At 40.5% G+C, this 26,559-nt stretch overlaps 1 protein-coding gene across 8 annotated transcripts in view; it reads right to left on the bottom strand.

Annotated features, from left to right (window-relative positions):
• The window catches only part of RASSF8 (Ras association domain family member 8), a 93,482-nt gene that overhangs the window by 8,739 nt on the left and 58,184 nt on the right, over positions 1-26,559 (bottom strand). For 4 of the 8 annotated variants that reach the window (XM_072875385.1, XM_072875394.1, XM_072875402.1 and 1 more), the window contains exons 3-5: positions 22,347-22,508; positions 14,030-14,225; positions 1,448-2,337 (exon numbers count right to left, since the gene is read on the bottom strand). In XM_072875385.1, the coding sequence (XP_072731486.1) occupies positions 1,448-2,337; positions 14,030-14,132 (993 nt within the window). In that variant the 5' untranslated portion in view covers positions 14,133-14,225; positions 22,347-22,508. The remainder of the gene's footprint in view (positions 1-1,447; positions 2,338-14,029; positions 14,226-22,346; positions 22,509-26,559) is intronic. The other 4 variants (XM_072875424.1, XM_072875434.1, XM_072875445.1 and 1 more) reach the window with 1 other exon arrangement.

Below are 26,559 nucleotides of genomic sequence, written 5' to 3'. Positions count from 1 at the left end.
CAATTTTTTCCCTCCTCATTTAGTAAAAACAGCTTATACTAACATGGTTCTAGGTGCTCACAGGTAAGGATGCAAAGTCCTTTTACATATTCACAGCAGAATCACCTTACTGCAACTGCAGCACTGTGGAACACAGTAACTGTGAATCCCGGGAATACAGCAAGAATCGCAACTCAAACTGATGTGTGGTGTCTCAGTCCTATCTTACGTGGCACATTAAAAGCCCAGGAGTCACAATCTTTCCTTCACCTCATCCAGCTAGCAGCTGGATTTCCATTTATATTTATTCTTTCATGCTCTATCAAGTTCCAAGTGATATCATTAACTTTAGCAAGGAACCAGAGACTGGATTCTCTTTTGACTTGTGCCACAAATGCCTCAGGTGTAGAGAAAATAAAATCCTGAACACCAGGAATTCAGACAGGAAAAGGGAGATGCTATTCTTTAAAACAAAAGTCCTGTAAACTAACAGTTATTTTAGCTCTACATCCATCTATCCAGGTGCTGCTTCTGGACCATTCTTTTTAATACATCTATTTTGGTGGCAGACAAACCTAGCAAGAATCAGAAGTTTAGCCTCAGAAAAGGCTATGATTGTGCAAATTTCCCTGAAATTTAACAATATGAAGCACTGAGCGGCCAAGATCTAGGACCTAAATCCTCAAGATATCTAACTCCAGATCAACAGGGGTTTGAAGACTAATACTTTTAAAGGTGTTAGGCCAAGAGTACTATAGTCCCGTTTAGCATCCAGCAGTACAACAATCCCCCGTTAGCCATAAATGTGCTATTGTTCATGCAGGAGATGTTATCTGTCTGAGGTGTAAAAGAGCCCAGACCCGCTAGCACAGCAGCACCTCACTGGAGCTAGCGAGCACTCCCTCTCAGCAGGGCGAGGTGGCTCGATGCGTTGCCATGGGTGCAGCCATACTGCCCTCGGCTAGTCTGGCTGATATTAGCTCTGGTGTTTCTTTCTCATGGACCACTGCATGGTGAAGATAGGCTTCAAGTGATTTCTCAGAGGTCACCAGGCAGTCAGGGAAAGGTAGCAAACCAAAGCTGTAACTGATGGGAAAGAAACTGAGCCAGCACGCAAATAAATGAAAGGTGGTGTGGCACTCAGCACTAACCCTGCAGGCCACCCAGGCCTTCATCCACCAAAACATTTACTGGTTTATCTTGAGACAAAGAACTAACTACTGTTTTTCTTTTCAGATAGTTTGAATGAGTAAAACACACACAGGTGAAATGAAAATTGTCTGCTCTTCAAAAAAGAAAAATCTGAAATGCAATTTGAAAATGAAAGCCACACTTTCCTCCTTTCACCCAACTTCCCTGTGGAAACTCTCTTGTGTTTTCTTTCATGGGCTCCAAAGCTGTGTAAAAGAAATTTGTTACAGTCAGGTCTTTGACTTTTCTTTGCTATGGATAAAAAGGACATTCTTACCTGTAACCGTTTGGTAGCTTGGCCCAAAGACCTTTCTACAGCTTTGATGCCATTTTCCAATCTCAGACTCTGCTGGCCCTGAATATCAATTTCACCCTTCACCTTCTCGATCTTTTCCTTGACCTCTTCTTCATTCACTTGGGACTCTTGAACTTCCCGCTGTAACTTCTCTGCTTCAAGGCCACTTTCCATGTTGTGGATCTGAGACACGTAGTCCTTCAGCTTGCTCTCGCACTCCAGGATCCTCTGCCTCATCTCCTGCAGCTGCTCCTTCAGCTGCTTTTCGTTCTCCTGTTCGATCTGCAGCTCGTTTTCCCAGAACTCTTCCTCTTCAATCTCCACTTCGTTCCTTTTGATCTTCTGCTCTAGCTTCAGAATTTCTTCTTCCAGGCTGGAGTTATACTTTTGTTCCCAGTAGCGGATCTCAGCTTCGTTGGACTCCAGCTGTTTCTCAATGCACTGAAGTTTCTCCGTCTGGAGGTGGATCAATTTCTTCAACTCGTCTGCTGTTGTTTTACAGTTGTTGAGCACCTTCTGCTTGAACTCGGATTCTTTGCTTTTCCCAAAGATGTCCATTAACCCTTTGGCCCCCCCGGTGAAGGTGAGGGACTTCCTTTTCGGCTCCCTCCTCTTCATGGATTTGTCGCTGGGAGGCCTCAGCTTGGCCAGGGGAGGTAAGCTTTGCCGGTACAGAGTCCTCTCCGGGATGCGAGCCACGCTGTCCGAAGTCGGCCGCTCGCTCAGAGAGGGCCCGGTGCGGCGCAGGATCAGCTGCACGTCGCTCGCGTACTGCCCCCACTTGTTCAGCGACACGATGGGGTTTTCGTGCGGTGCCAGGTGCCTCTCCGTGTCCCGCCATTTCTCGATCAGCGTGTACCTGCCGGTACGACCTGCAAGGCAAGCACAGCCGTCAGCCGCGCGGGCCGCCAGGGGGCGCTGCCGGACAGCGACAGCGCCGGGCGCCAGGCGCCAGGCGGGGCCGGCCCGGGCCGTGGGCGCCGCCCGCCGCCGCTCTCAAGCGGGCCGCTCGCCCGGGCCGCTGGGGAACAGCGGGGCGTGGGGTGTTTGTGTGTGGGGTGGGTGTGCAAGGCTGGGCGTGCAGGCGCTGCTGCGAGGAGAGGAGAGGAGAAACTGCGGAGGCAGGACCCGCGCGCTGCTCTGCGGAGCCGCCTCAGAGGTGTTCGCGTGCGCGGGCACGGCCCTCCCACAGAGGGGAGCAGCCGCCGACTCTGTGTTAGAGTAAATGCTCCTTCCTTTACTGAGCTGAGCGCGGCGCCTACACGTTACTTATTTCAACCGTAAATTATCTCGGGAAAATCCTCTCCACATAGAGCAGTAACTGAACAAGCGAGTACTGATCGACATGGCACACACGAGTGAAACTGCACAACGCCGGGGCTTCTTTCAGATTTGAAGTCACTGAAATTAAAGCAAGTGACCTCGCGATGCTTGATATCTGGCAAAGAAATACACGCAATATACATCTCTAGAGGAAGAAAACAAGAATAGAAAGAGTTTCACATCCTTCATACAGCCACACAGAAAAATCAAAATTTGGAGACAGTGTGTTTGCTTTTAAACTGTATCATCAATCGGAGAGGTGACTGTTAATGACTGACTGAGCCTTCGTGCCCCCCCAGTTAGTTCAGACACTGGGTAAAGCCGGCTCGGGGCCACAGCAGCACTACGCCAGCTCACGTGGCCCGCGGCAGTGCTGCTGGCGTGACAAACCTTCACGGAGCACAGCACGGGGACGAGGGCAGCAGAGGCTGCCCGAACTGGAAACGAGCAACTTGGGCTCCCTGGGCAGACTCCCCATCCGTAACAGCAGCTCACAAGCCGCCCCCCCCCCGCGGTACACAGCCTTCAGGAAGAAGCTTGAATCCTTTAATAACTGCCGTGATGTTTTCTGACCTCTGTATTGACAGCTAGCTGTACAACGAATGCAATATGGTTTACTTTTAGGGTAGGGGGAAGTACAACTCACATCTATGGCTGCTTCTGTGCTGCTACCAAACATACTTAAATTCAGCTTAGCAGTCTTTTTCCTCTGAGACCCCTTACAGGATGCTTTGAATACTACAAAAATGCAGCATTTGAGGTTTTCCACTATTTTTACTACTTCTAAACACCCTTACTAGTCTGAGATACAGCATTCTCCAAATGCAGAAGAGAGCTTCCCTTACCATGAAAGTGACTTCACTTAAAAACCACAGCATTGTTTACAAAAAGATGTGAAAGATCAACTGCTTTTAAAGCATGTGATCCCGATGAATTTCTGAACAGCTCCACAATTGCCATTAACCACAAAAACATCATTAGCTATTTTAATGCATTACATATATCCATTTCCATGATAGACCATAATTCAAATGAGGATTTATTTCAGCACATAAATGCCTAAAATACCTGTCCCATATGCAACTATGGAGTGGGGGTTAGAACAAATGTAGTTATCAGTGGTAACCCATTTGACGCATTTTCTTTACTTACGTCACCTGCCCAACCACTGCACTTTTCCCAAAGGAACAAAAATACCCTAATCTCAGGCTGGAGAACTGCCTCTGGCCTCCAACCACAACACTCGCACAGACTCCCTACCTCAAATTTGTAGGAGACAAGCTCCACTGTGGTGATTAACACCCTATGCAGCCCCCTAAAATCTGATATTGTCAGAGCAGCCTCGTGAAGAGCTTCCCAGGATACAGCTACTGTGTTGGAAATGGTTCCTCTGATCTCACTTTCTCACAATTAGCTCACGATGCAAAGAACAACAACAAAAATCAGCTGCATAGGCACCGCCTAGAGAACAGGCTGCTTTGGCTCATGGGTCATACTAGTGGTAGTTAGCTGGCCAAACAAGAAAACAAAATGTCCATGTTCACTTCCAAGTTAGGAGTGAGAGCTGAAGGAATACATGAAGACTGGACTGAAAGAAGTCGGCAAAACAAGGCAAGCAGCATGGGAACAGCAATCCATCCCCCTGAATGCCTTATAAATAAATGACTTGAGGTAAGCACTGGGGAAAAAAAAGAAGATGAAAAAAGAAAAAAGAAAAAATCTCTATCGGCATACCAACATGCTTGGCCAACACTCTCAGAAACAGATTTAAACTTTATTGTAATACAGTACTTCAAAAACAAGTTTACTATGCCAAGATACAGTCAGAGATTTTTGCCAACCCGCAGTATTGTCCATTGATCCATGAAGATTTATAGTTTGTAGTAGGCATCAGTGTTGTTATAGGAAAAATAAACCTAGTGCTGTTTGCCATAGCATAATAACAATAAAATCCTGGAGAAGAAAAATGAAGTAGAAACATACCACAGAACCCAGGACAAAGGTTGCATTTTACCACTCTATTTTGCTAATCTTAAAAGCTTTCAGCTTTCAGCTTGTAATCACGGTAATGCTACTAATGTTCTTGTGTCAGAAGCAGCCAAGTTCAAAGTAGTCTTGAAATTGTAAACAAGAGTATGTACCACTAGGGGAGTGATCAGCATGCAATTTCTATTCACTTTGATATTAAATGCACTACTTAGAAGAAATGTAACAAGAGGCAAAAAAAAAAAAAAGTAGGGGAGGGGAATAAAGCTAACAATCTCGACCAAAAATGAATCAAGGAATTAAGCAAGGCACTTGCCAAGAATTGCTTCCATCTTAGCTTAGGGGTCCAAATCAACATACAGTCCTAAATAATGAACTCGGCACTCAAGATCCACATAAAAGAAAGTGTTTTGTAGCAGTAATACTTACACAGTTCAATGACCACACCTGGAGTTCACTACTAGTCTAAAAGCTGTCCTCATCCGAGATCATTACCTAGGTTTACTGTATTCAGCCTATGTATGATGCAGATTAACAAAACCTGGACAACCACAGCTGTGATGTTTGCTTGCATTAGAACGGATTAATTCACAAATGAAAGGGTAAATGAGTTAATTCAAAACTAATGACAGAACATTTCAGAACACAGGCATCCTTATAACAAACTGCTCGGTTTGATGTGTTACCATTGACAGAGAGAAAGTAGGTTGCTTGGGTTGTTGACAAAGACAATTGTTCAATGCCTGCATGCTGCTGCTTGTCTTGTATGTTGTCCGTAAGCTTTCTGAAATAGAGATTCTTTGTGCTTATACAGCACCTGGCAGAGCTCAGTCCTTCCTCATTCATGCAAACCTTTATAATTTTAAAAATTAGTTACTGTTGTATCACGTATCAGGCTCCTTATCAGCAATGTATGACACTGATTAAACCATAGGGTGTTTTTCCCAATTGTATATTTAAGACATTGAATCTCATATGGATTTATTAAGTATTTCCAGGTAAAGTTAGATGAGCAGTTAAGCAGTCAATTCAAGGAGCTGCCAAAGCACAGCTTTAGTTATTGTACCAATGTTCACAATAGGTATGCGCCTTGTTAGTGGATCCCTTACAACGTCTGAAAACAAACTTTTTATTAGAACACATTAGACCCTTTTTTTTTTTTTAATACTTCTAATCAAAGCCTTGTACCAATGAGAATGGTAGAGAAAACAATCCAGACAGCCCCAAACAAGCACCAGAAGTGCTGTGTTCTATGGTTCCCTCTTCAGAAAACAGCAATTTGGGGGCTGGAGAAAGCACAGAGCCTCTACACCCCATTCACTGGCCAGCTACTTCTCATTCGTATTCTGTACTGACCCACTGACCCTATAACGGTCCCCCACATGGATCATATAATATTACCATCTCAAAACAATCATCAAGAATTTGTATCTGTTTTGCAAGACAGCAAATGACAAGCTATAACAGAAGTAGGTATATATTTACACATATTAAGCACACTGCATCTACACAAAGGGCCAGTGTCAAGGTTAACAGGTTAAGTTTACACCTACAGCTACCTAAGCATACACACTTATCACAGGTTCTATTAATACAGGAACCTCTTCAAAACCATATTTTATTTTAAAAGTGAGAAAGAGATCAAAAAAGGAAATATATGGACTCCAGAATGCTGATGTTCTGATAGCCTGCAACTAGCTGTCACGAGTGGTTTGAACCCAGCTCTAATGCCACCGGTTATCACTTGATCAAGAGACATTAAAGAGCTAACTACAGCCAGTATCCTGGATCAGCCACTGCTCTGCTGTACAGCCAAACAGCAAGCTCTGGACCTGAGTGCCCATGTCACGTGCCCAACCGCTGTAGTTTTAGTTTGGGATTGATGTAATTTGGTAATTTAAACGCAGGTTCCATTACAATGAATGGTGATTAAACTAATGAAATATAGGAACAAGGTAATTGAACATTTTTTTTTTTAGACTCTCAAGAGGCGGACTTTTAAATTACACTCCATGAAGGTAGTAGGACCCATATAACTATTATTCACTTTAAGCTTCTCTATATGCTTTAATATTTGCAGCTGACACAGTAGACATGAGTGGCTATTTCTGCTGCCAAAAATCAAAATGAAATTCCAAAGGAAAGTAGCAGCAGCAGTGTTTCTCATGCAACACCTTTGAAAGGACTGTAACCTGAGAAGTCATCAATACTGTTTTTCAGGAGAGAAATGATTCATCCGTTTTCTCCCTCCCAAAAGTGCATCATCCTTTACATGTGAAGCATTTCTACTTCTTTTTTTTGTATGCAGGTAGCACGATACACCATGTAAAAACATATCTATGCCTTATCTTTCCAGTCAGGCTACAAAAGTTTATTTCAAGCACCAAGTAAGATCCATCTTTTCATTAAGTGTCTCCCATGCTTCACAGCCAGGACCTACAGCAGTGAGTCAGTGCAAGCAGGTGAGTCATTGCTCTGGTCCCATATTATTTCTGGGAAAGGTGGCTAGATGAGCAGTCTTAAACATGGGGGCACCTCTCCTTCCCTAGGGAAGGGGCTAGGGTGGGCAAGAGCAGGCCTTTGTCACTAGAGGTCATGTGGTCTTGCTCCCAGTTTCTCCTCTTTCCCCAAGACCGCCAGGATGCACTTGGTGCCAGGGGAGTTGCTCTCTGGCAGGCCTGCTCCTAGCTCCCATTCTTCCCAGGGATCCCACCATTTCTGCTGCTGTACAGCAGCTGTGCCAAAGACCTTCCCTGCAAGGTGGCACTCTGGACAGAGTCCAAAAAAAGAAAATGCAACTTCTGTCTTACATGCAAGTTTCAGGACAGCCAAACGAAAAAGGAACCTGTACTAGTCTTGCTCTTGAGCTAAATCTGAATTAACATGCCAAACTCGCAATAGTGCCTAGTGAGAATATACATACTGTTGCCTGTCTGCGTGCAGGTTTCCATGGAGGTAAAGCCAGGTACTCCAACACACGCTCAAGCCAAACCCAGACTGCCTAGAGCTCTGGGGGACCCTGACAAATGTACCTGCTCCCCAGCCTGGATACAGCTTTCCGACCACGTTGGTTTCCCAGAGATAGCTCTCTAGCCCTAGGCAGCCAGGTGCTGTCTTCCTTAACAAGGCAATATAAAGAAAAATAATTTTACATGGGTAAAAATCTTGTAAGAACCCTTAACATGTGAAACACATGGGAAAAAATACCCTGCCTTACCAAAGGGGCAACAGCATTAACTCCTGAATCTTTAACAGCACTGATAGATAAATAATTGCTGGAAATTTTAATAAACCCAGTATGATTTGAACTCAGTATCTTTGAAATATGAAGCTGACATTTCATTCATTATGTGATACTTAAATTAACATCCATAGCAATTAAAAAAAAAACCCCACAACATTTTAGCTACCTGAGAACTCATTAAATACCCAAGTAAGATTAAGAGTAAGAAAGCCTTTAAAATAGAGGTTAGAGCTTGCGTTACTTGGATTTCTTAACTCGTGCCGTATTTTGCACACATGTGTATGCATACCATAGGAAAACAATGAAGATCAGAGAAGGGGTCCAATCCTAGGAAAACATGCCCATAGAGATATATAGGCTCAAGTCTAATGAGAGTGAGGGCAGCCTGCCTAGTTCACTAGGTCCAGCCTGTGCTCACAGTGTGGTTGTGTCTTTATCAGGACTGAAGTCTTAGTTTATTACTACTATCCTTTTGCTCAACAAAAGCATGTACAAGAGTTTATCATAATCTGACAAAACAAAGCACTTATAGTAATTTTATCCTTTCAACTGCCTTTCGCCTAAGCACCCTAAGGTACCGCATTTATTTTAGGCCCGTTTCCTAAATAGGTAAAACAATGCAGAGGAGCAGTCTGGCCGAGGTCAAACAGCAAGACCTGGCAAAGCAGATAAAGCAGCCCAGATCTCGGTGCACATGCCACCGCTACGCTAGACATACCACATCATTAAAGGTGGCAACAAATCATCCCACCCAAGCACCATGCCTTTCAGCAAGGTTACTGTCACTAGATTTCTGAACCATAAAGTTTATATGACCACAGCATGGGATCACCACAGCGTGCAGCTTTCTTGTACTTCTTATTATCGCTCTTAGTGTTGCTATTTGAAGCAGCACCGAATGAAATTTTGGGGTCAAAAATAACACAAGTTTTAAGTGATTCTTAGCAATAAACTACACGATTAATTCAATGTTTTAAAACTTTAGTTTGTACACAACAAGAATTGTTCCCTTTTTCTAATGCTCTTCAGACTCAGCGCTACAATTCAATTCAACCTCAGACTCTTTTCTCTCTCTCAAAGTGTCTGACAGCCACCTCTGGTACTTGTTTTAGCAGAAATTATTTGGAGGAAGGGACAAACATAAGAAGAGACAACAACAAAGTGATGCAATTTTTCCAGATACAGCTCTGGCTGAGCCTTACAACGCTTTAACGCATGTTTGAAACAGCATGAACAAATCTGTGCTTTATTTTCATAAATACACCCCATTTATCTTTGAGGAAAAATATTCAACTGCAATAAAAAAATTGACAGCTGCATTTGTTTAATTTTAAAAAGAGACAGCTGTACTTCTTGTTCAGTGAAGTGTTGCTCATATTCTCCTGATATTGTGCTACAGCCAGAAAACCAAAATCCACAGCACTATTTAAAGCAAGTCTGCCATTTTAATTATTTGCCACAGAAAATTATGGGGAAGGCAGAAAACAAAACTGCACTTTGGTGAGAAATTCAAGCTTCACAACTCTAGACTGAAATATTCTCTTTCTAGGAAACAAACGTCATTCTGAGTATAGAAGACGCACTCTAATCTCCAGAGGGAAAAGAAATCGCAACAAATGCATTAAAAATCATCACAGGGGCTGGAACTGAGAGAAGAACACTTCTGAAGAAACAGGGCAAGTATATTTGTGACTGTGCTACTCATCACCGTATTCCTTTGGAAGATTTTTATTTTGTAGATTTGAATGGAAAACAACCAGTAAAAGCCAATTTAAGAAAAAAAAATCTTTGTAGTTAAACTACATTTGCCTAAACTATCAGCTAACACCATTAGCTTACTTTCTTTCAGGATACCATCTGTTTTTCCTCTCAGTATTACAATGAGTTTTCGAGAGGAGCCGCTATGCTCACACACTCGACCACAAGTCCATATACTACTTCGCAAAACAGATCCCTGACCAGATTCACCAACCATCTCATCATACATGCAGTTGAAAAGTATCAATAACTTTTTTTTTTTAACTTGTTTTTCAGTTGCCCAAATTAAGAAAAGGAATCAAAATAAGAAAGCCACATTTATATGAAGCCATTCTGGCATGATTTTCACAGAATGCAGAGAAAAGCTAGTGGAAGCAGAAAAACAGGCAGAATTTGCTGTCAAATAGACATTTTTAAAATAGACAATGATGGATGTGATAAAATCGAGCTCATCTCTCCTGGCAAAAATATTTTTAAAACAAGACTCATGGTTCTTCATTTAAACTGTGTGCTGTGCTATATTTTTACATTTTGGTGAGGGCTTAGTTTCTCATGATGAAATGATAACTTCTCTTATTTGTATTATAAGGTCAAATCTTCCTCTTTGTAATTTGTAAGCAGCTTGAGTTTAAAAAAAAGAAATAAAGCAGCCCTGGATAAAACTCATAAAAGGTAATATCAAGTGTTCTTCAAGATCCCAGTGGGAGGTGATTTCACTCTCTGGAAACTTGTAACTGGATAGTTTTATGCCTGTCTTGAACAGAATTCCAGAGACTCTCCCTCCAGCTAAAGCATTTCTAACTCCTTCTAAGTTAGAGACACAATCAATTACAGTATCCAAAATTATATCCAATTGGTATTCTCTCTTGCATTCATTAAAATATATATACATGTATTTTTAAAATAAGCTTTGCTGGGATCCCCAAAAGAGACAACTCTTATTTTCTTTTTGTTTTAAAGAATGAGGTTTATTTGAGAGTTAATTCAAACCCTTTAACTTCAAGCCAAACAGAAATTTAAAAACCTAATTTGTACAGAAACTTGGAGTAGAATCTGTTCCTATTCCTCAATGATCAAGAGATGGGCAACAGGAGAAGCAGTTCATAGCACAAGAACAGGTAACAAATGTTATCCATCCAATGTACAGCCTCAAAGGAAGAGACATGCAGGCCTTCCCCCTGAAAGAGTTAATAGTGGCAGATACCAATTTGTAAGGAATAGGTCAAGGAGCATTAGCTAGGCAAGTTAAGTGACAGAACTCCACTGCCAAAGCATTAAGCTACACTCTGGGTATAGGACAGAACCTCCTACGAAGGGGCACAACCCAGCATGACTTGCTATTTTTGTTTGGCTAAAATGGCCCTAGAACATGAGTCCTTGTCTTTGCATCTAGAGGAAAAAAACCCCAAACCCCTTTGTTTCCTGAAGAAAGTTATTACTGAATTTCCATTACTTGAGGGGAGGAGTTGGAAAGTAAATAGGCGGAAACCTTTTTGTTGCTCTTATCACAGCAGGAGATCAGGAGACATGGCCCTGCATTTGATCAAGTGACAGCAAAAGAAATTTATTGAAATACAAGAAATGTCATTTAAACATAAGGAAAAAACCCCTCTTACTGTGAGGGTGACTGAACACCAGAACAGGTAGCCCGGAGAGGCAGCGGAGTCTCCATACTTGGCCGTATTCAAACCCAACTGCACATGGTCCCAAGCAACCTGCTCTAGCTGTACCTGCTTTAAGCAGCAGAGTTGGACTAGATGATGTTCAGAGGTGCCTTCCAACCACAGCCCATACTATAATACTTTTGATTTTCCTATTTTTGAAATACATTGTAAAGCTTTACTTTTCACATCTCTAAAACAGAGGCAGCTTCAGGTTGTCCATGAGAAGCTTCTTGAACTATGGATGTTTTAATCCAAGTATCTTTGGCTTGTGCTTTCTTCAGTGGACATGGCTGTAAAATAAGTTAATTTGCAGATATTCCAGACACTGCACTTCAACACAAATAATATACCTATTGCAGCTCATATTTCAGGCTCAGTGAAGCCGACTGCGTTATGTGTCTGTGTTGTATTTTTTTTTTAAGTCAAGGACCTAGCAATACACTGTAAGACACAATAAAACAAAAGGAGTATCTCAAAAACTTTGCAGACAGACCAACAGACAGACAAAACAATATTGAGTCCTGCTAAGCTATGCGACTGCTGAAGGAGCCAGACTGCAAAGTGGAAAATAAGATCGGAGCCAACCAAGGAGGAAGCCAACTAAGACTGGCTTCTTTCCACCACCAAATGTCAGGTGAAAGCTAGAGGGATACATTCCCATTCAAATTCAAGGGACAAATATTCCTGGTAAACTGGTACCTATAGCTAAATCAAAGGAGCAGGCATATGTTTGCTTTTCTGATGAATGGCCTGACAGGAGGGTTGGGAAAGCCCTATCTGCCAAAGACATGCAAGTGTAATTTATACGGTGTTTAATATTGTCCTAGCAGCCCCAGTGAGAAACTGGAGCGCAATTACTCTAAGTGTTTTCTAGAGATGATATTTGCCTCAGGAAGGAATTTCCAAAGGATTATCTTAATTTGGCGCTGGTTGCAACTGAAATTTGTCTCCGCATGGAACCAGAGCCGCATGCCCCAGATGAACCAGTAACGTGTTACAGAAAAGCAAGTCTGCTGAGTAGACAAAAACTGTGTGCGTTTCCAAGACTGATGGAGTCTTTTCAGAGTTCAGGCTAATAACCGAGCATACAGAAAAAACAAAGAGAAATTACACAGGAGAACATTAAATTATTGTCTAGAACTGGGAGTCTGACATTTTTTGTTTTGGGGGAGGAGGCAAAGGAAACAGGATGAAAGTGATATTGAAAGCAAAGTAAAGAACAGAAGTCTATCACAACCGGTTTATTTATTTATTTTTTCTAAATACGTAACACTTCTTAATCATTACTAGGAAATAATCATGCTAGCATAACTGTGTCTTAAAAAAACCTATAGGCAGAAAATGAGATATGGAAGCAAGCAATTCATAAAACAATTAGCATTAAATGAAAAGCTGCAACTAACACAAACAATAAAAGCACACTTAGCAGTTTGCCATTGAATACAAGATTTTAGAGACATACTGACTTTCTACAATTTTTAAATGAAACTTTAAAAGGTATTTGATGCATACAGATAGAATATACACATGCTAGCATTGTGTTCAATCCCCTTAAGATATAACATAAAAAAACTGCCAGTCTTCTACTCCATCAGATGAAAGTATATGGAAACAATGTTCAGAAGTACACATTTAAATAAATAAACATCACAAATTCAGAGAAATTGACTTCATGTTTACAGGTAGAATATCTAGTTGACATTCATGGCCCTAACTTGTTTTTTATTAGAAAATTACTATTTTGCAATTGAGTCAGACTGCTAATACAATCTTGCAAAATTGTTGGAATATTGACAAATGCAAAAGCTAGCCCTTAAATTATGAATTTAATTTTAGGTAAGACATAGGTTTTAATGCCTAAATTTAAGTAGTATGTAAAGCCAATTATAAAATTTTAGCAAAGAATAAGATTCAGCATAGGAAGCACTGAAAGGATGAAGTTGAGGCTTATTCAGGATGCCTTCAATCACTGAGAATCATCTGACAAGACTGAAGGAATGTTCTTTCTTGTAGTGAAGCCTGAAAGATTTTTTTTTCCCCACTAAACTGTTCAGCAAATAGCTAACACTGAACAGACTTCAAGTTACCCTTTCATTAGTACTGAGTTATGTGGCCTGCAGGAGGAAGAGGAGAACTTGAAGGATCTATTTCATTGATCTATACTATTCCCAATATAGCTAGGGATACTTACAATGTGTGCAATTTCAATGAACATCATTAGCTTGTGAAAGCTGACCAATTATTTTGCACTGCTTTAAAATTTTTTGGTACTCAAAACATTGACAGTTTAGCACCTTCTTTAGTCCAGGCTGTATTTACAGTGACAAAAAGCAGCATATTATAATTTAGAGAATACATTTGTAGTGAATTAAAGTTTATAAGTTTCAAAGCATTCATTTTCTTTCTTTTTAATCTCTCTCTGGCAGATTAAAAATCAAAGGCTGCAAGTTTACACTGCAAGGTTATCCCACTGTCCATTATATGTTCATGCTCTACTGATATTGAGTGCAACCCCACCTCCCCTCAGCTTAGCTTCATAAAAAAAGCTTCACACCAGTTCCCAGACACCCAGCTGACAGCGTTACTTACCAATAGCCTGAGCAAGGGCTATTACAACTTCCTGGCATGTTGTGACTTCGGTGACCCCACACACAATTCTCTGGACTCCATCCACCCATACTTTGAGCTCCATGGTTCACCAGATCATCCAAGAGCCATGAATGCAAATCAGTCAAGTCATACTTGCCACTATACCAGGGATAATGCAGCAGACTTCTCTCAGCAGCTAGAAGAGAAAAAAATCCTGGTGTTTATAGTGAGGCATTACCAACTTACAAAGTTAACAAATTCACCTTAACATCTATTGGGTAGAAGAGGCAACGCAGCCTCCTTTCTTTAAAAATAATAACAGGAATCAAACATCCCTTGCTTTAGCAATGTCTACCCATTCTGTAGACATACCAGAAGTTTCATTACAGTTTATTTCCTAAAATACTCAAAGTTACTACAAAAAAGCACCAAAAGAAATAGCATTAAACAAGCAGCTCCAGAGCAAATTCCTAATAGTTTCAAGTAATAGCTGCCCCTCTTCCTTTATATACTGCCTGGATGTCTCAAGGGACCGATTACAGATGCTTTCAGTGTTTGTTCAATAATTCCTAGCAGGTAGTGGCGTAGCCACACAAGAGGGAAACATTTTTAATTACAGCCATCCATGAGAGTCCAACCTTGCTCTCCATACAGAAGCAGCTGAAGGTTCCTGGTCCCAACATAACCTGTGCATTTAGTACCAACACTGGAAAACCCAGAAAGGAAAGCAAGCAGACAGACTGCTTCTTTCTTTCTTTAAAACAAGGAGATGGATCAGGGAAAGTGTTGTAGAGGTGGTTTAGCCCCTGCCAACACAGTGCTGGTTCTATAAGGAAACAGACTTTGGCTAAAGTGTTGTCCTGGGTTTTTCCATAGGCACTGCAATGATACTAAACCAAAAAGCAAGCCACACCATCTAGCTTAGCCAGTTCTTGCTTTTGAGCATGGTTCTGCTGCCTTCGCTGAAATAACGCCAAAGTCATACCAGCTAGTATGGTGTACTAGCTCCCAATTTCATTTAAAAAAAAATAAAATTCCCAAAGTTTGTAAATGGAAAAAAAAGTTCAGAGGGTTGCTTTCTTCTGAAACAGAAAAAATCCCATGAGTCCAGAAATCTCTTTCTGCACTCAAATGCTGCAAAAACGTTGAAGCATAGAAATAAAGTTAGAAACCTAGGGGGCTAGGTTAGGACTTAGCAATCAGCCATTTGCCCTCTGCTGTCTTGTTACCAACAGTCAAGCTGCTCAAGGTTCATCTAGTGTTAACTTCCAGATTAATTACTGATCTGAACTCTAATGGTTTTGCTATGGGCTCAGCTTTTGTAGGAGCTGGGGTTTTTTTTGCATAAACAGATCCACCAGCATCATGGCTCACAAAAGTTAATTTCTAGCTGGAACTGCTGAGATACTGAATTTCAAAAATTTCAGAGTAACAACTGCAAGAATAAAAAAAAAAAAAACTCAAAACCAAAACAAAAAACAAACCACCAATAATGGTGATTTTTCTTAAAAAAACCCCAAACCCAAAACAAAACCCACAAAAAAACCCCAAAGCAAAAACTAATGAGAGAGCTGGGTTATTTAGGCAGATAGAGGAAAAATAAACCATGATAATACAATAAAGGAAGCTCGTGTATTCAGGGAATCCAATACGGATAAAGTAATAAATCTACAAACAATATTTTTTTAAGAATTAAGTACTACGAAAATGGATAACACAGGAATAGAGGAAAAGAAACCTGAAAGTTATTTAGAGGACATTACTAAAGACAAGCAGAGTAGGGTTACAAAGAAACATGGAATCTGATGACGCTGATGGATTTAACAGAACTGCACATGGAGGCAGAAATGGTGCAGGAAAGACTCGGGAAGCAAATATTTAGTACAGTTCATGTTTTACAGTGTAATCAGAGCTGCTTTCTCCTGGTGAAGTGAACATCTCTTTCTGCATCAAAAAGATGTACTAGTGCAGCCTTCAAGCTAGAGTGGAAAGATGATTGCCCTTCTATGACCAAATACTTCATTCCGCAGCTGACAAATATCGACACATGATCCAGAAGACACACTGATCTTCACCTGACAAGCTGTGGCAGTCAGCAGCAACACACCTCCAAGCCCATTAGAGCCAGAGCAGGCATGCCACATTGACAGCACAAGCACTAAGCAAGTCCGCTGTAAACTCAGCCCAGCACGCACCCCAAACCCCCTGTCCAGATGTATCCATTTAGAAAACAAAAGAAACATGAATAATTCCAAATGTATAAGTAAAACCAGATTTCAAATATGCTCATATAATTAATCAACAAAAAAGTGACAGCTTTTAAGAATACCAGTGTATACAGAAGTAGAGTCTTTTGAGACATTAGTAAGCACCTGCAAACCCAAAGAGGTCAAAGAGTTTAAATAAACATTTTACCACGTAAAGTGACATACTTCAAAGAAAGCTACTATCTGCACAAGTATTAACAGTGTACAAATACAGAAACACTTCAGTCAGGTAACCCCGTTTTAATGTACCAATAAACTAAGCAGAAGAAAGTCTTTTACTAGCCTGTAATGTAACAGTGACTGAGAAAACACCTAACAGGCCCCATCAGTAACCTCCGTTGTTTATTCCTGGACCGGTTGTCTTCACAAATAAACAGACCTCACATTCCAAGCCCAGCTGTAAGGAACCTTATTAATCAACTTAATACCTTGCTGAGAGTTGAACAGTTCAGATTTACTGGCACAAAACAAGCCATCTCACCATGTGACAACACACACGTCAGCAAAGCATCCGACAGCTCTAATTGTTTTTCTGTCTGTCAACATCCAAAGTATTATCTCAATTTAGCAAGCCAGCAAGTGCATTTTTTACCCCCCAGTCAGCACACAATGTACACAGTCTTTGCACACAGTCTTGAATTCACTGCAGATCAGTTTTGGTCATCTGTTTTCCTACCATCAATCTTTAAAAAAAAAAAAAAAAAACAAAAACAAAAAAAACCCCCCAACAAAACAAAAAACAAACCACTAAAGAGAGGCATCATTTAATAATGAAATATTTGCTGACTTCCAATTTTGAAAACAACATTCACCAAAGTGGCAAATGATCCGAACAAAGTGTCTTTGAAACAGTCCGAGCCCAGGGGAAATATTCCCATTCATTTCTTACAGGGCAAATAGTTCTAATAGACTAAATAGCATCAGTGAAACAACAAAAGCAGCTTGTGGTATGTGCTTCCGTCAGACCAATATGCAGGGCTGAATTAAAGGACTGCGTGCCACACATGCACTAATGGGATTCTTTCAGGGACCGGTCACTAAATACAGAACACACACAGACATCAGAAATGTAAGATCTATGTGCTGAAACCACTGTGTCTCATTATAGTTTAAGCAAAGCTAATGTCTAAGTAAAAAAAATAAATAAATCTAGGATTGGTTTGGTTTCTTGGATTGTCCAGTAGAAGTTTACAGAGAGGTCTGAAAACCAGAAAACCTTTTGGCCATATGTCTATCTCTGTTTCCCAGTTATAACTCTACAACACCTTTTTATTAGCATTTGGTGTTCCTTTGTATGTATTCAGTTATTTGCTGACAGTTAACTCATGTACCATTAATAGCTTCTTTGCCTTTCCACTGAGGGCCATTCTGACAGCCCCAACTACATTTTTCAACCTGAAGTTTGTGTCCAGAATGCATATTGTGCTTTTGCAATAGAGAAGGCAAAATAACCCTTACCTCCAATACCGTACAAATTTCTCTCTGAAGCCAATAGAAAGGGTTGAGGGAAAAAGCTCACTTAAGGTTTCACAATCCTGTAAATTCAAAACCAGTTCACCTTATGCATAACTTCTTATTTTAGCAATGATTGGGAATAGGAATGCAAAGCTAATTCACTGAAGGGCACACAAGCCAAAGCATGCCTCTGATCACAGCTTCTCCCCCAGTTTTTCAGTGATCAGCTCCATAGTGACAGGTATTTCTGACTGGAACCAAGCATCGGAAATCTTACATCCCCCCAGCTACTTCCTCCACCCACCTCTCTCCCATGTGCTTTTTGTTCTCCACTACCTTGCCTGAAGCCTCCTCAATTACGTTGTTTGCCATGCATTAAACAAATTTTCTCTAAATTCTCCTTTTAGCCTAATTGGCTGATGATATCTTACTCTTTCAGACATTTGTTCAGTTTTTAAGTGTAAAGAGAAATCCAGCATATATATACATGCACACACATATGTATGCTATTCGGCTACCTCTCCACAGCTAGTTTACAAACTACAAAAAGGCTGCAACTGGAGAGAAGACAGGCAGAACTGACAAAGTGCAAAGGGCTTTTCTTGTATTTAAGAAGAAGAGATATTCCAAGCAGATGTTTGCAAAACCTATCTATCTTTGACATAAGTGTTAAGTCACGAGAAACCCCGAGAGCTAAAATTAAGATGTTGATTTCACCTCTTTTCTAATCTTTAGAAAGTTCACATCATCGGAAAGCAGCTTGCACCTCAAATCAGGGCTAAAATTCTGCTGCAGCTGAAGCCAACTGCAGAATTTTGACCAACCACTTGAGCAACTTTCTGTTCCCCCAACAAATAATCAGCATGCTGTTTAGTATACTTAAAAGCGAGCACACCTTCATTCATCATTAGCTATAACCAAACATCACGTAGAGTTTGGCACTTTCCCTTTATTTCTCATTCTCTGTGCACTATGGCCAAGTTGTGCTCCTTGCCTTTCCCTATCATGATACCAGACTGGGCTCTGGACAAAGGGGCAGCTTGTTCCACCCAGGTCGGAAGCTGTTAACAAGAACAGTTAGTTAGTGCAAGCAAGGCTTGATTGAAAAAGAAGGAAAAAGAAAAAAAAAGAAAGAAAGAAAGAAAAACACCCAACAACAAAAAAACCAAGTACAAATAAGCCAGTTCAGCTGCCCAGAAAGAGCTTATAAGCCATCTAGAAGAGCATGACAGTACCCCCCCTGACCAGGGAAGCATTTGGCAGATCCTCCCTACCATAAGAATCCTGGTATAGAGCAAAGTAACATTTTCCAGATGAAGATGACTGCAAATACAGAATTGGCTACTGGAAACAAGCTAACTAGTATTTACCAAAAAGCCTCCTCCCTTGGACTGATGAAGGAGAAATACCTACAAGATACACTGCTTCCCATCAGTAGGCGGGCAAAAACCTTTCATGGCAGGTTCAAGTCAAAATATCAAGTATAAATCTTTTGTGTGCAAAATTTATTAGAAAGGAAGAGGCTGTGGTTTTGAAATCAGTGCACAACTTCCTTTAAAAAGTAAGTGTTTACACAGAGGTAGCATCTGATTTTTTTAGTGGGACCAAGTGATTTCCTCTTGTGGAGCGTTATTCTTCTGCTATTCCAGAAGAGCGCTCAGAGATAATAAGCACTGCTTAAAACAAACAAACCAAAGGTCCCACAACTATGAAGATGACAGTGTTGAGAACGAGCTTAAGAGGAGTTTAAGCACCACAGAATTTTGCTCACATGAGACTGGCCAAGAGATGGTCTAACACATGACTACGTGAAACAGGCCAAAATCCAGATGCCACAAGTGTTATCCAAGACACACACAAACTATATATCTATACACACACTACCTGGGCAGGACAGGACAGCACCAGTATGTGAGTTCATACAAACTCTGAACTACAAGAAGTTGTTTCTAGCAACAATGGCTGCTAGAAGTCTTGCCTCCAGATCACTTAGAATTCCCCAGAAGTCCCAAAGTCACAGTTTCCCAGGCAAATTACTAGTTGACTGGCATCCAAGAACCCTCAACTGTCTAGTCCAGGAGCTGTTGCTTGCTTTGCAGTTTCTCCTTGTGCAATGCAGCTAACAATATGGTGGGGAAAAACAAGGAGAGAAACATTGTTTTAAAGCAGGGGAAGCTACAGTTTATATTTTCCCTAATTACAGAACATCCCCCACCACTCCTTGAGCTACAATCTTTACAGCACAGAAAAATCAAATTGGAAGTCTCTCTTCTCTTTGTATTGGTGAGAACAGGCCAGAAAGAGTTATTAACCTGTTTTCTTTTGGAGTTGGGGGAGTGATAAGAGGAGGTAAAAAGTTCATCCACACCTTTTGTCATTTCTTTTAAAGATAAATTTTATTAATGGCAACTAACAAGTTATTAGTTGAAATGAAATAATTCTTCCACCTTGAAAATTATACTTATAACTTCAGTATTTGATTGTAATTCTCAGTCTGATCTCTGACTTTAGGAATTGTGTTTGTCTTTAGGGCATCTGCTTCCCTCACAATGTTTTAATCTCAGCCCTTGCATCTCTTGATTTTTCATTGCCTGCCGTTCTAAGCAGTCTTTGTCCCATATGCAATTTGTTTCCTTTTCAGATACATAGAAACAAATCACTTATCTCAAAGGCCTCAGCACAACCTGTCTCTTCCCCTCCTCCCCCATTTTATTCCCCCTAGTCAACAAAAGAGATGGACGCTGAATCCAAGTATTTACTGTCTCTGGTGACCTTTACCGAGCAAGCTGAAGGCCACACCAATATACCAAGATCATCCCCAAATTCATTAATAGGGCATCACTGCTCTTCCTCCACTATCATCAGCTTCATTAAGCTGGCTCATGATTACAAGTAACAAACTGAAGAAACCTGAGATACCATTTAGCAATGATTTAACTGCAGCACAAAACAGGATTCACCAGTTTGGGAGCTGCAGTACAGAAGATGAGGTAGCTAGAAAGCTTTGTGATCACAGATTGTGTCTAAAATGCACATGTCTTCATAGAAAACTAAGTTCCAAGCCACTGTCACAAATACATATTGATGACTGGAGTGCTAATGCTTTCAAAACCCATCACAGCCTGTAACACCTTGTATCTTGACTCACAATTTTGAGGCCACAAGGCTTGACCCAACTGTGTTCCAGAATATTTTCAAATCACCACAAAATGTTTGAAAGAAAACAAACCAGCAAGTGAGCTAATGAAACAGATGGCTTATTAAAGTTTCTTTTTATTTGGTCACTGTTAAGAACATAACCTTGCATTTTTAACAGCAAGTTTCACACTCTCACACTTGAATTAATTCAACAGGAACAACAACTCTGAAATTAATACTATCCTTTCCCTAAGATTAGATATAAAAAGCATCTGAACTCCACATAGACTGGAGGTACAAAAACCTAAGGGCATTTTGGAGATGGTGATAGCACTCAAGTCAGAGAGTCCCAAGGATCTTTGCTTCTACTAACTAGATTTCAGTCAGACAACTTCACAACTCAAGTTTTAAACTTCTGCTAAGAGCATTATATTTAGGATATGTACCAGAAAACCAAAACAATATCCAATGCAGCACTTGCTTTCAGCTCTCGACATAGATACGATTTATTTTGCTACAAGTCTGAATCCAGTTCAAGCAGGCTTAATCACTAAATCCCAACCTTGAATCTGTTTCAGGATTAGGACTAAAGTATCATCTGTAGGCGGTTTTACACGAAGCACTCCTTTTCCTTACTCTGTATTCCAGCTCCTGACAAAGCTATCAATATGAAACATCACAGTCCTACTAGAGAGGCAGGACTGAATGGACCCATCATAAAAAGCCTCACTGTTCACCACCATTCCAGGAAAGGTTGGAATAGTTGGTAGCAGCATGACAGACGTTAAGACAGTTGGCAGCTGGGATGCTTTTTATTCTGTGGCAGAATATCCTTTTCCAGATATGTTAGCAAAGGAGACTGCACTGCGTACAAATTCTGTGACAAACAGCTCAAAAAAAAGTCATATGCATTAAATAAACAACTCATGATTCATCATCTCAAGTCAACAGGCATACATTTACTACACTGCAGTGTCTTCCAAAGCCCTGTAAGTATTTGTTCTTCATTAGTATCAAACACACAGCGCATTTGAGAAAATAGCAACCACAACTTTATTAACAGCAGCAACATTAAGTGCAAGTCACATTTATACATCTCTAATATGGTCTAAATACTGTGTGGGAGTGAAAGAAAACAAAAGAAAGAGCAGAAGAATAAGCAAGCTATTTTATTGTAGGAGAAATATTTATATGAAAGCTACAATACACACAGCTTACTTCAAAGTTGCCTTATGCCTCTAGATGCCCTAGCTTCAAAAGGAGAGAAAATCAGCCATCCTCTCAGCTGGTTTCAACGAAGACACAGCCCCACCCATTCAACATTTCCTTCTCCTTTTACAGTTTTGTCTGCAAACACTACAGCCAGTTGAGGGACTGAAGACTTTTGTGTGCAATTGCCAATATTTACACTAATGGCAATGAGGTCATCTGCTCCGTTTTGGCAAGAACTGGCTTACCTCTTGGTTTTGCAGGGCCGAATCTGTTCTTTATGCTTCAGTCAAGTCCACGTGCAACATTTGCTGTGCTTCGTCATTTGGCTACAACCACCTTGAGTCACAGCTGTCAAAGCGAGGTGTTCCTTGGACTCCAAATGCGAACTGAGAGCCAATTTCATAAATCTCAAAAAAACATACAAAAACCTTATTGTACTTCCCACATTTCAAGATATGGACCAAAACACAACACCCTCTTCCACTATATTTTTGGGAAAGTTGCAGGCAAATCAGCCCATTTCTCCACTTTCGTGCTTGCACCAAAGGATGCAGGAAATAAAATACATCTTACAGTTGAAATATATATTTAAATTTGAATTAGCTGAAGTTTTAGAAGTCAATTAAGTATATGGTTTAAAGCCATGGTACTACATGACTACTGAAAAGAAATGTCACTAATTAAATGCAATTCCTGAAACAGAAATAAGGTGAGGCACTTAATCAACATAACTATTTTAAAAAATTATAATCTCAAAGCTTTATTCAGAGAGTGGCTACGTTATTCATTAAACATTATCTAAGAAATTTCAAGTCACTCTCCTGGCAACCTAGAAAAGTCTGCAAGACAGAACAGAACATATTTCTACAAGGAGTCTTTAAACAGTTAAGGCAAGTAAGAGAAACGAGTGGGGGGAACCCATCTCTTTCTAAAATTTACACCCAGCTATGCTTACTTCCATATTTCCCTCAGCACAAAAACACTTCTTTGCTTCTTCTGTTCTCTATTTATAGGACCCTGGCTGGATCACTTAAGTATTTTCCCTCTCTAGACAACTGTGAGCTTGGGCAATTTTATTTATTAGAGCAAAATCTGAGGTAATCATAATACACAGCAATAGCTTATGGACTAAAATACTCTAACTGCATTACTGAATTCCCCTAGCCCTGCTTTCATTGCTGTGGCAGTGCTATAGCCAGCTCCAAGCCAAGTCTACAGCACTTTAGCCAACTGGCCACAGTGTCTCCAAATGGATGTGGAACTGCAATACCACCTTCAGGAGGTGAGTATGCTTAGGTATCTCTGCTCTATTCAGCTGATAATTTTAGGGAAACTTATGAACTTCATACTTTCTAAACAACTAATTCTCTTTAAGTTTGGCTAAAACTCATCTAAGAGGTCCAAAACTCACTGGGACGGGCAAGAAGTGTAGAGATGAGTAACATCTCTATAAACACGATTCCCCTTGGGAAGCAGTCTTAGAAAGATCACATATGGCATTCATGGAATGACCCACCAAAGAACTCTTCAGGAAAAACAGGATGCTATGCCAAAAAATTGACAGCAATTAAACAAAAGTCAGAGTCTGCAATACCAATGGAAAATGGGTGTTAGGCCAAATTCAATATAGGAAAAAAAAAAAGATAAATGTTTTCATTTTTCTGTTCCTACCTTCTTTCTCTTTTGCAACAATTTTTATGCCAGCACCACGTTCCACTTACCAATTCCCCCCATATTTTCAGACACTGTCTACATCGTGTACCTTCTGAGATACAGCCTTTCATTACAGGCCATGCAGCTACAGGCTTTCATCTCAAGTCTTAATGACTGCATCTTCCTCCTCACTGCACCTTCAGCAATCCCATCTTGTCCATTTGCCCAGAACGATGATACCAGGACAGTTTTCTGGAGTCAGCAGACTTGCCAAAAGCAGAGAGCATGAAGTAGCCCTCCCCTTTCTCTAGTACATTATATGCAATCTACTTGTTTTCATTCAGGAAGCCCTTCTGCACGTACCTCCCCTCTTCTTATTTCTCACACATTTTTGCAAGTGAACTGTACAGCTTTACGGTTCATTTGTGAAAGTCGCCTCAGACATGCACATAGAAGAGAAACCCCACCAAGTTACTGGTTAAATCTCACTATCCTCCTCCTTCAAATTCTCCCTTAACCTACTTCTGCACAGTGCCTACCAAAACACAATGGATCAACAGGTGGCATGTTGTGACCCTACTGCTTTTCATGCTAACCGATCTTATTCTATTCATCTCCATGTGCCCTACAAACACCTTGGGCAGGGTGTACCTTCTTTTAGGGGGTTCTATTGCCTTTTAGAGAGGCCAAGACAAACAGCGATCTGCTTAAAGAGCTCCTGGAAAGCATCCAGAGGAGTGGCAACTTAATCAAGCCTTTTGGGAGTACATTTGTCCCACCAGAAGGAATTTTAGCATCATTCCTCATATTATGGTGGATCTTCACCACATGTCTCTGAACTTAATTATGAGATGCCTGGGATGCCAGGAACTGGTACTGAAGAACATACAGTCCAAGTTAAGCAAAACAGCATCTCAGCTGCTCAGTAATGCTGTGGTAAGAGCTGAGGTGCTCAGGTACTCTCTGCATTACCATCATACTGCTTATGAAGTACAAAGTCCAGCTTGCATTTCTTTTTTGAAACAGAAAAAAAGAATCAGAAGATACAATTAGGACATTTTTAGTTTCCATTGCTCTTTCTTACCAAACTTAAAAAAATAACATCCACTTTTGTGGACTCCTCTCCACAGAAACATGGAGGACAGGCTATAGCATGGAGAGCTATTAGCCATTAACAGCAGTGAATGAGTTAATAGACAGGGTTAAGGATTTAGAACTTTGCGACAGATCTTAACAAAAAGAGCCTGGCCAGTTTTCTTTTAAATGAGAAGTGGTTGCTGGGATTTCTAATCTTTACTGATACACAGCTATGGAAGTGTACAATACCAGGTAACATTAGGAGGCCAGAATGGCTTATTAAGCACAATTACCTAGCAAGCAATCTAAATCCTGGAAAGAACTCAAGGGGAAGTGCCCACAGAAAGTTTCTGCTAATTGTAAGATAGTGAGCAAATAAATACCTAAAATTATCCAAAATATAAAGTATTAATGAATCCAGACATCCAAAACATGACATTTAAATTAAAAAACAATTACATAAGTATAATAAGAGAATTAGTCTTTTTTTTTTAATGAGCAAGTTGAAAAGCCACATTAAACATCCATGTCCAAATTGCTCATGTGCTTCTAAGCATCTTTATCGAAAAGAAGGTACCCATTCCTCTAAAGAAGGTATTAGGCATTAGCAATCCCAGGGAACAGTTCAACATTCTGTGGTTTGGACGTCTTTAGCACAGTTGTATATCAAGTTTTCTTGGTTTTCCGTGCAAAAGAGTGCAATAGAGTTTTACATTATATGCATATAATGCAGGCCAGCTTAGGAAAAAAAGCCCAAACCCCACACAAACAAAAACACAAAAACCCCCAAAAAACCCCACAAGCAGAACCGTGCAAGTCCTTGGGACATCTGTGTTACTGAAGAGGTGACAATAAAGGCCTATAGTTTCAATAGCAACTAATTTAAGATTATGCACATAGCACATGTTTCTATGTGTTTTATATGTTCAAAGGGCTTTAATTTCCAGAAAGTGCTGAGGCCTCAAGCTCTGCAACTTCAATCACTTCAAACACCTCAAATGGAGTGACCCAAAACAGATGTACTCCAGTGACTCAAAATTTTGATCTCATTTGCTAAGATCCCCATCTTCTGTCTTTATTTTGCTTAAGGTTTTCACTGCGTATTTTCATTCTAAGGGCAAACAATCTTTGTGTTAATTATTTTAGATGAGTGAACTTCAAGTTTTCCAAGGAACCCCTGGCAATTTAATCACCTAAAGAACCCTCCTCCTTCTCCTGCTTTCTTCTCTCCTCCTCATCTCAGTTATAGAAACAGCTTCTAGTGTCACCATCCCTCCTCACAAAATGATTGCAGTGTAGCAAAGTCCAACATGCAAAGAACAAGGTTCTGGAACCAACACTAATTTAAGTCTTCATTATTGTCTCCCTTCTCCTTTTCTTCTTCCTTTCTTCTGCGGTGTAAACAATGCAGCCGTTGGCCTGGACAGAGCTGAGCAACCTCCACAATAGCAGAATAAGGCAATATAATAATTGGTAACATATCCTGCAGCTTGACAGATGTACAGACAACACATGCAGTTGTTATGATTAACTTTATACTAAAGGCTATTGTATACTACATGGGGAATATATTAGGATGGTTACAATAATTTAATGGTTATCTGCTAGAAACCAAGTATGGCAAATTAGGCACTGTAACAGAATTTGTAATGCCAGTTCCTCACATTTCATGATCCTGCTTCTCAATGTATCCACATCCATTCAAAACCAGAAGAACTGGATTGCTCA

Source organism: Ciconia boyciana, chromosome 1, assembly GCF_034638445.1.
Source record: "Ciconia boyciana chromosome 1, ASM3463844v1, whole genome shotgun sequence".
NCBI lineage: Eukaryota > Metazoa > Chordata > Aves > Ciconiiformes > Ciconiidae > Ciconia > Ciconia boyciana.
Note: the sequence above shows the minus strand (reverse complement) of the source record. Positions and strands in the feature narration are given on the sequence as shown.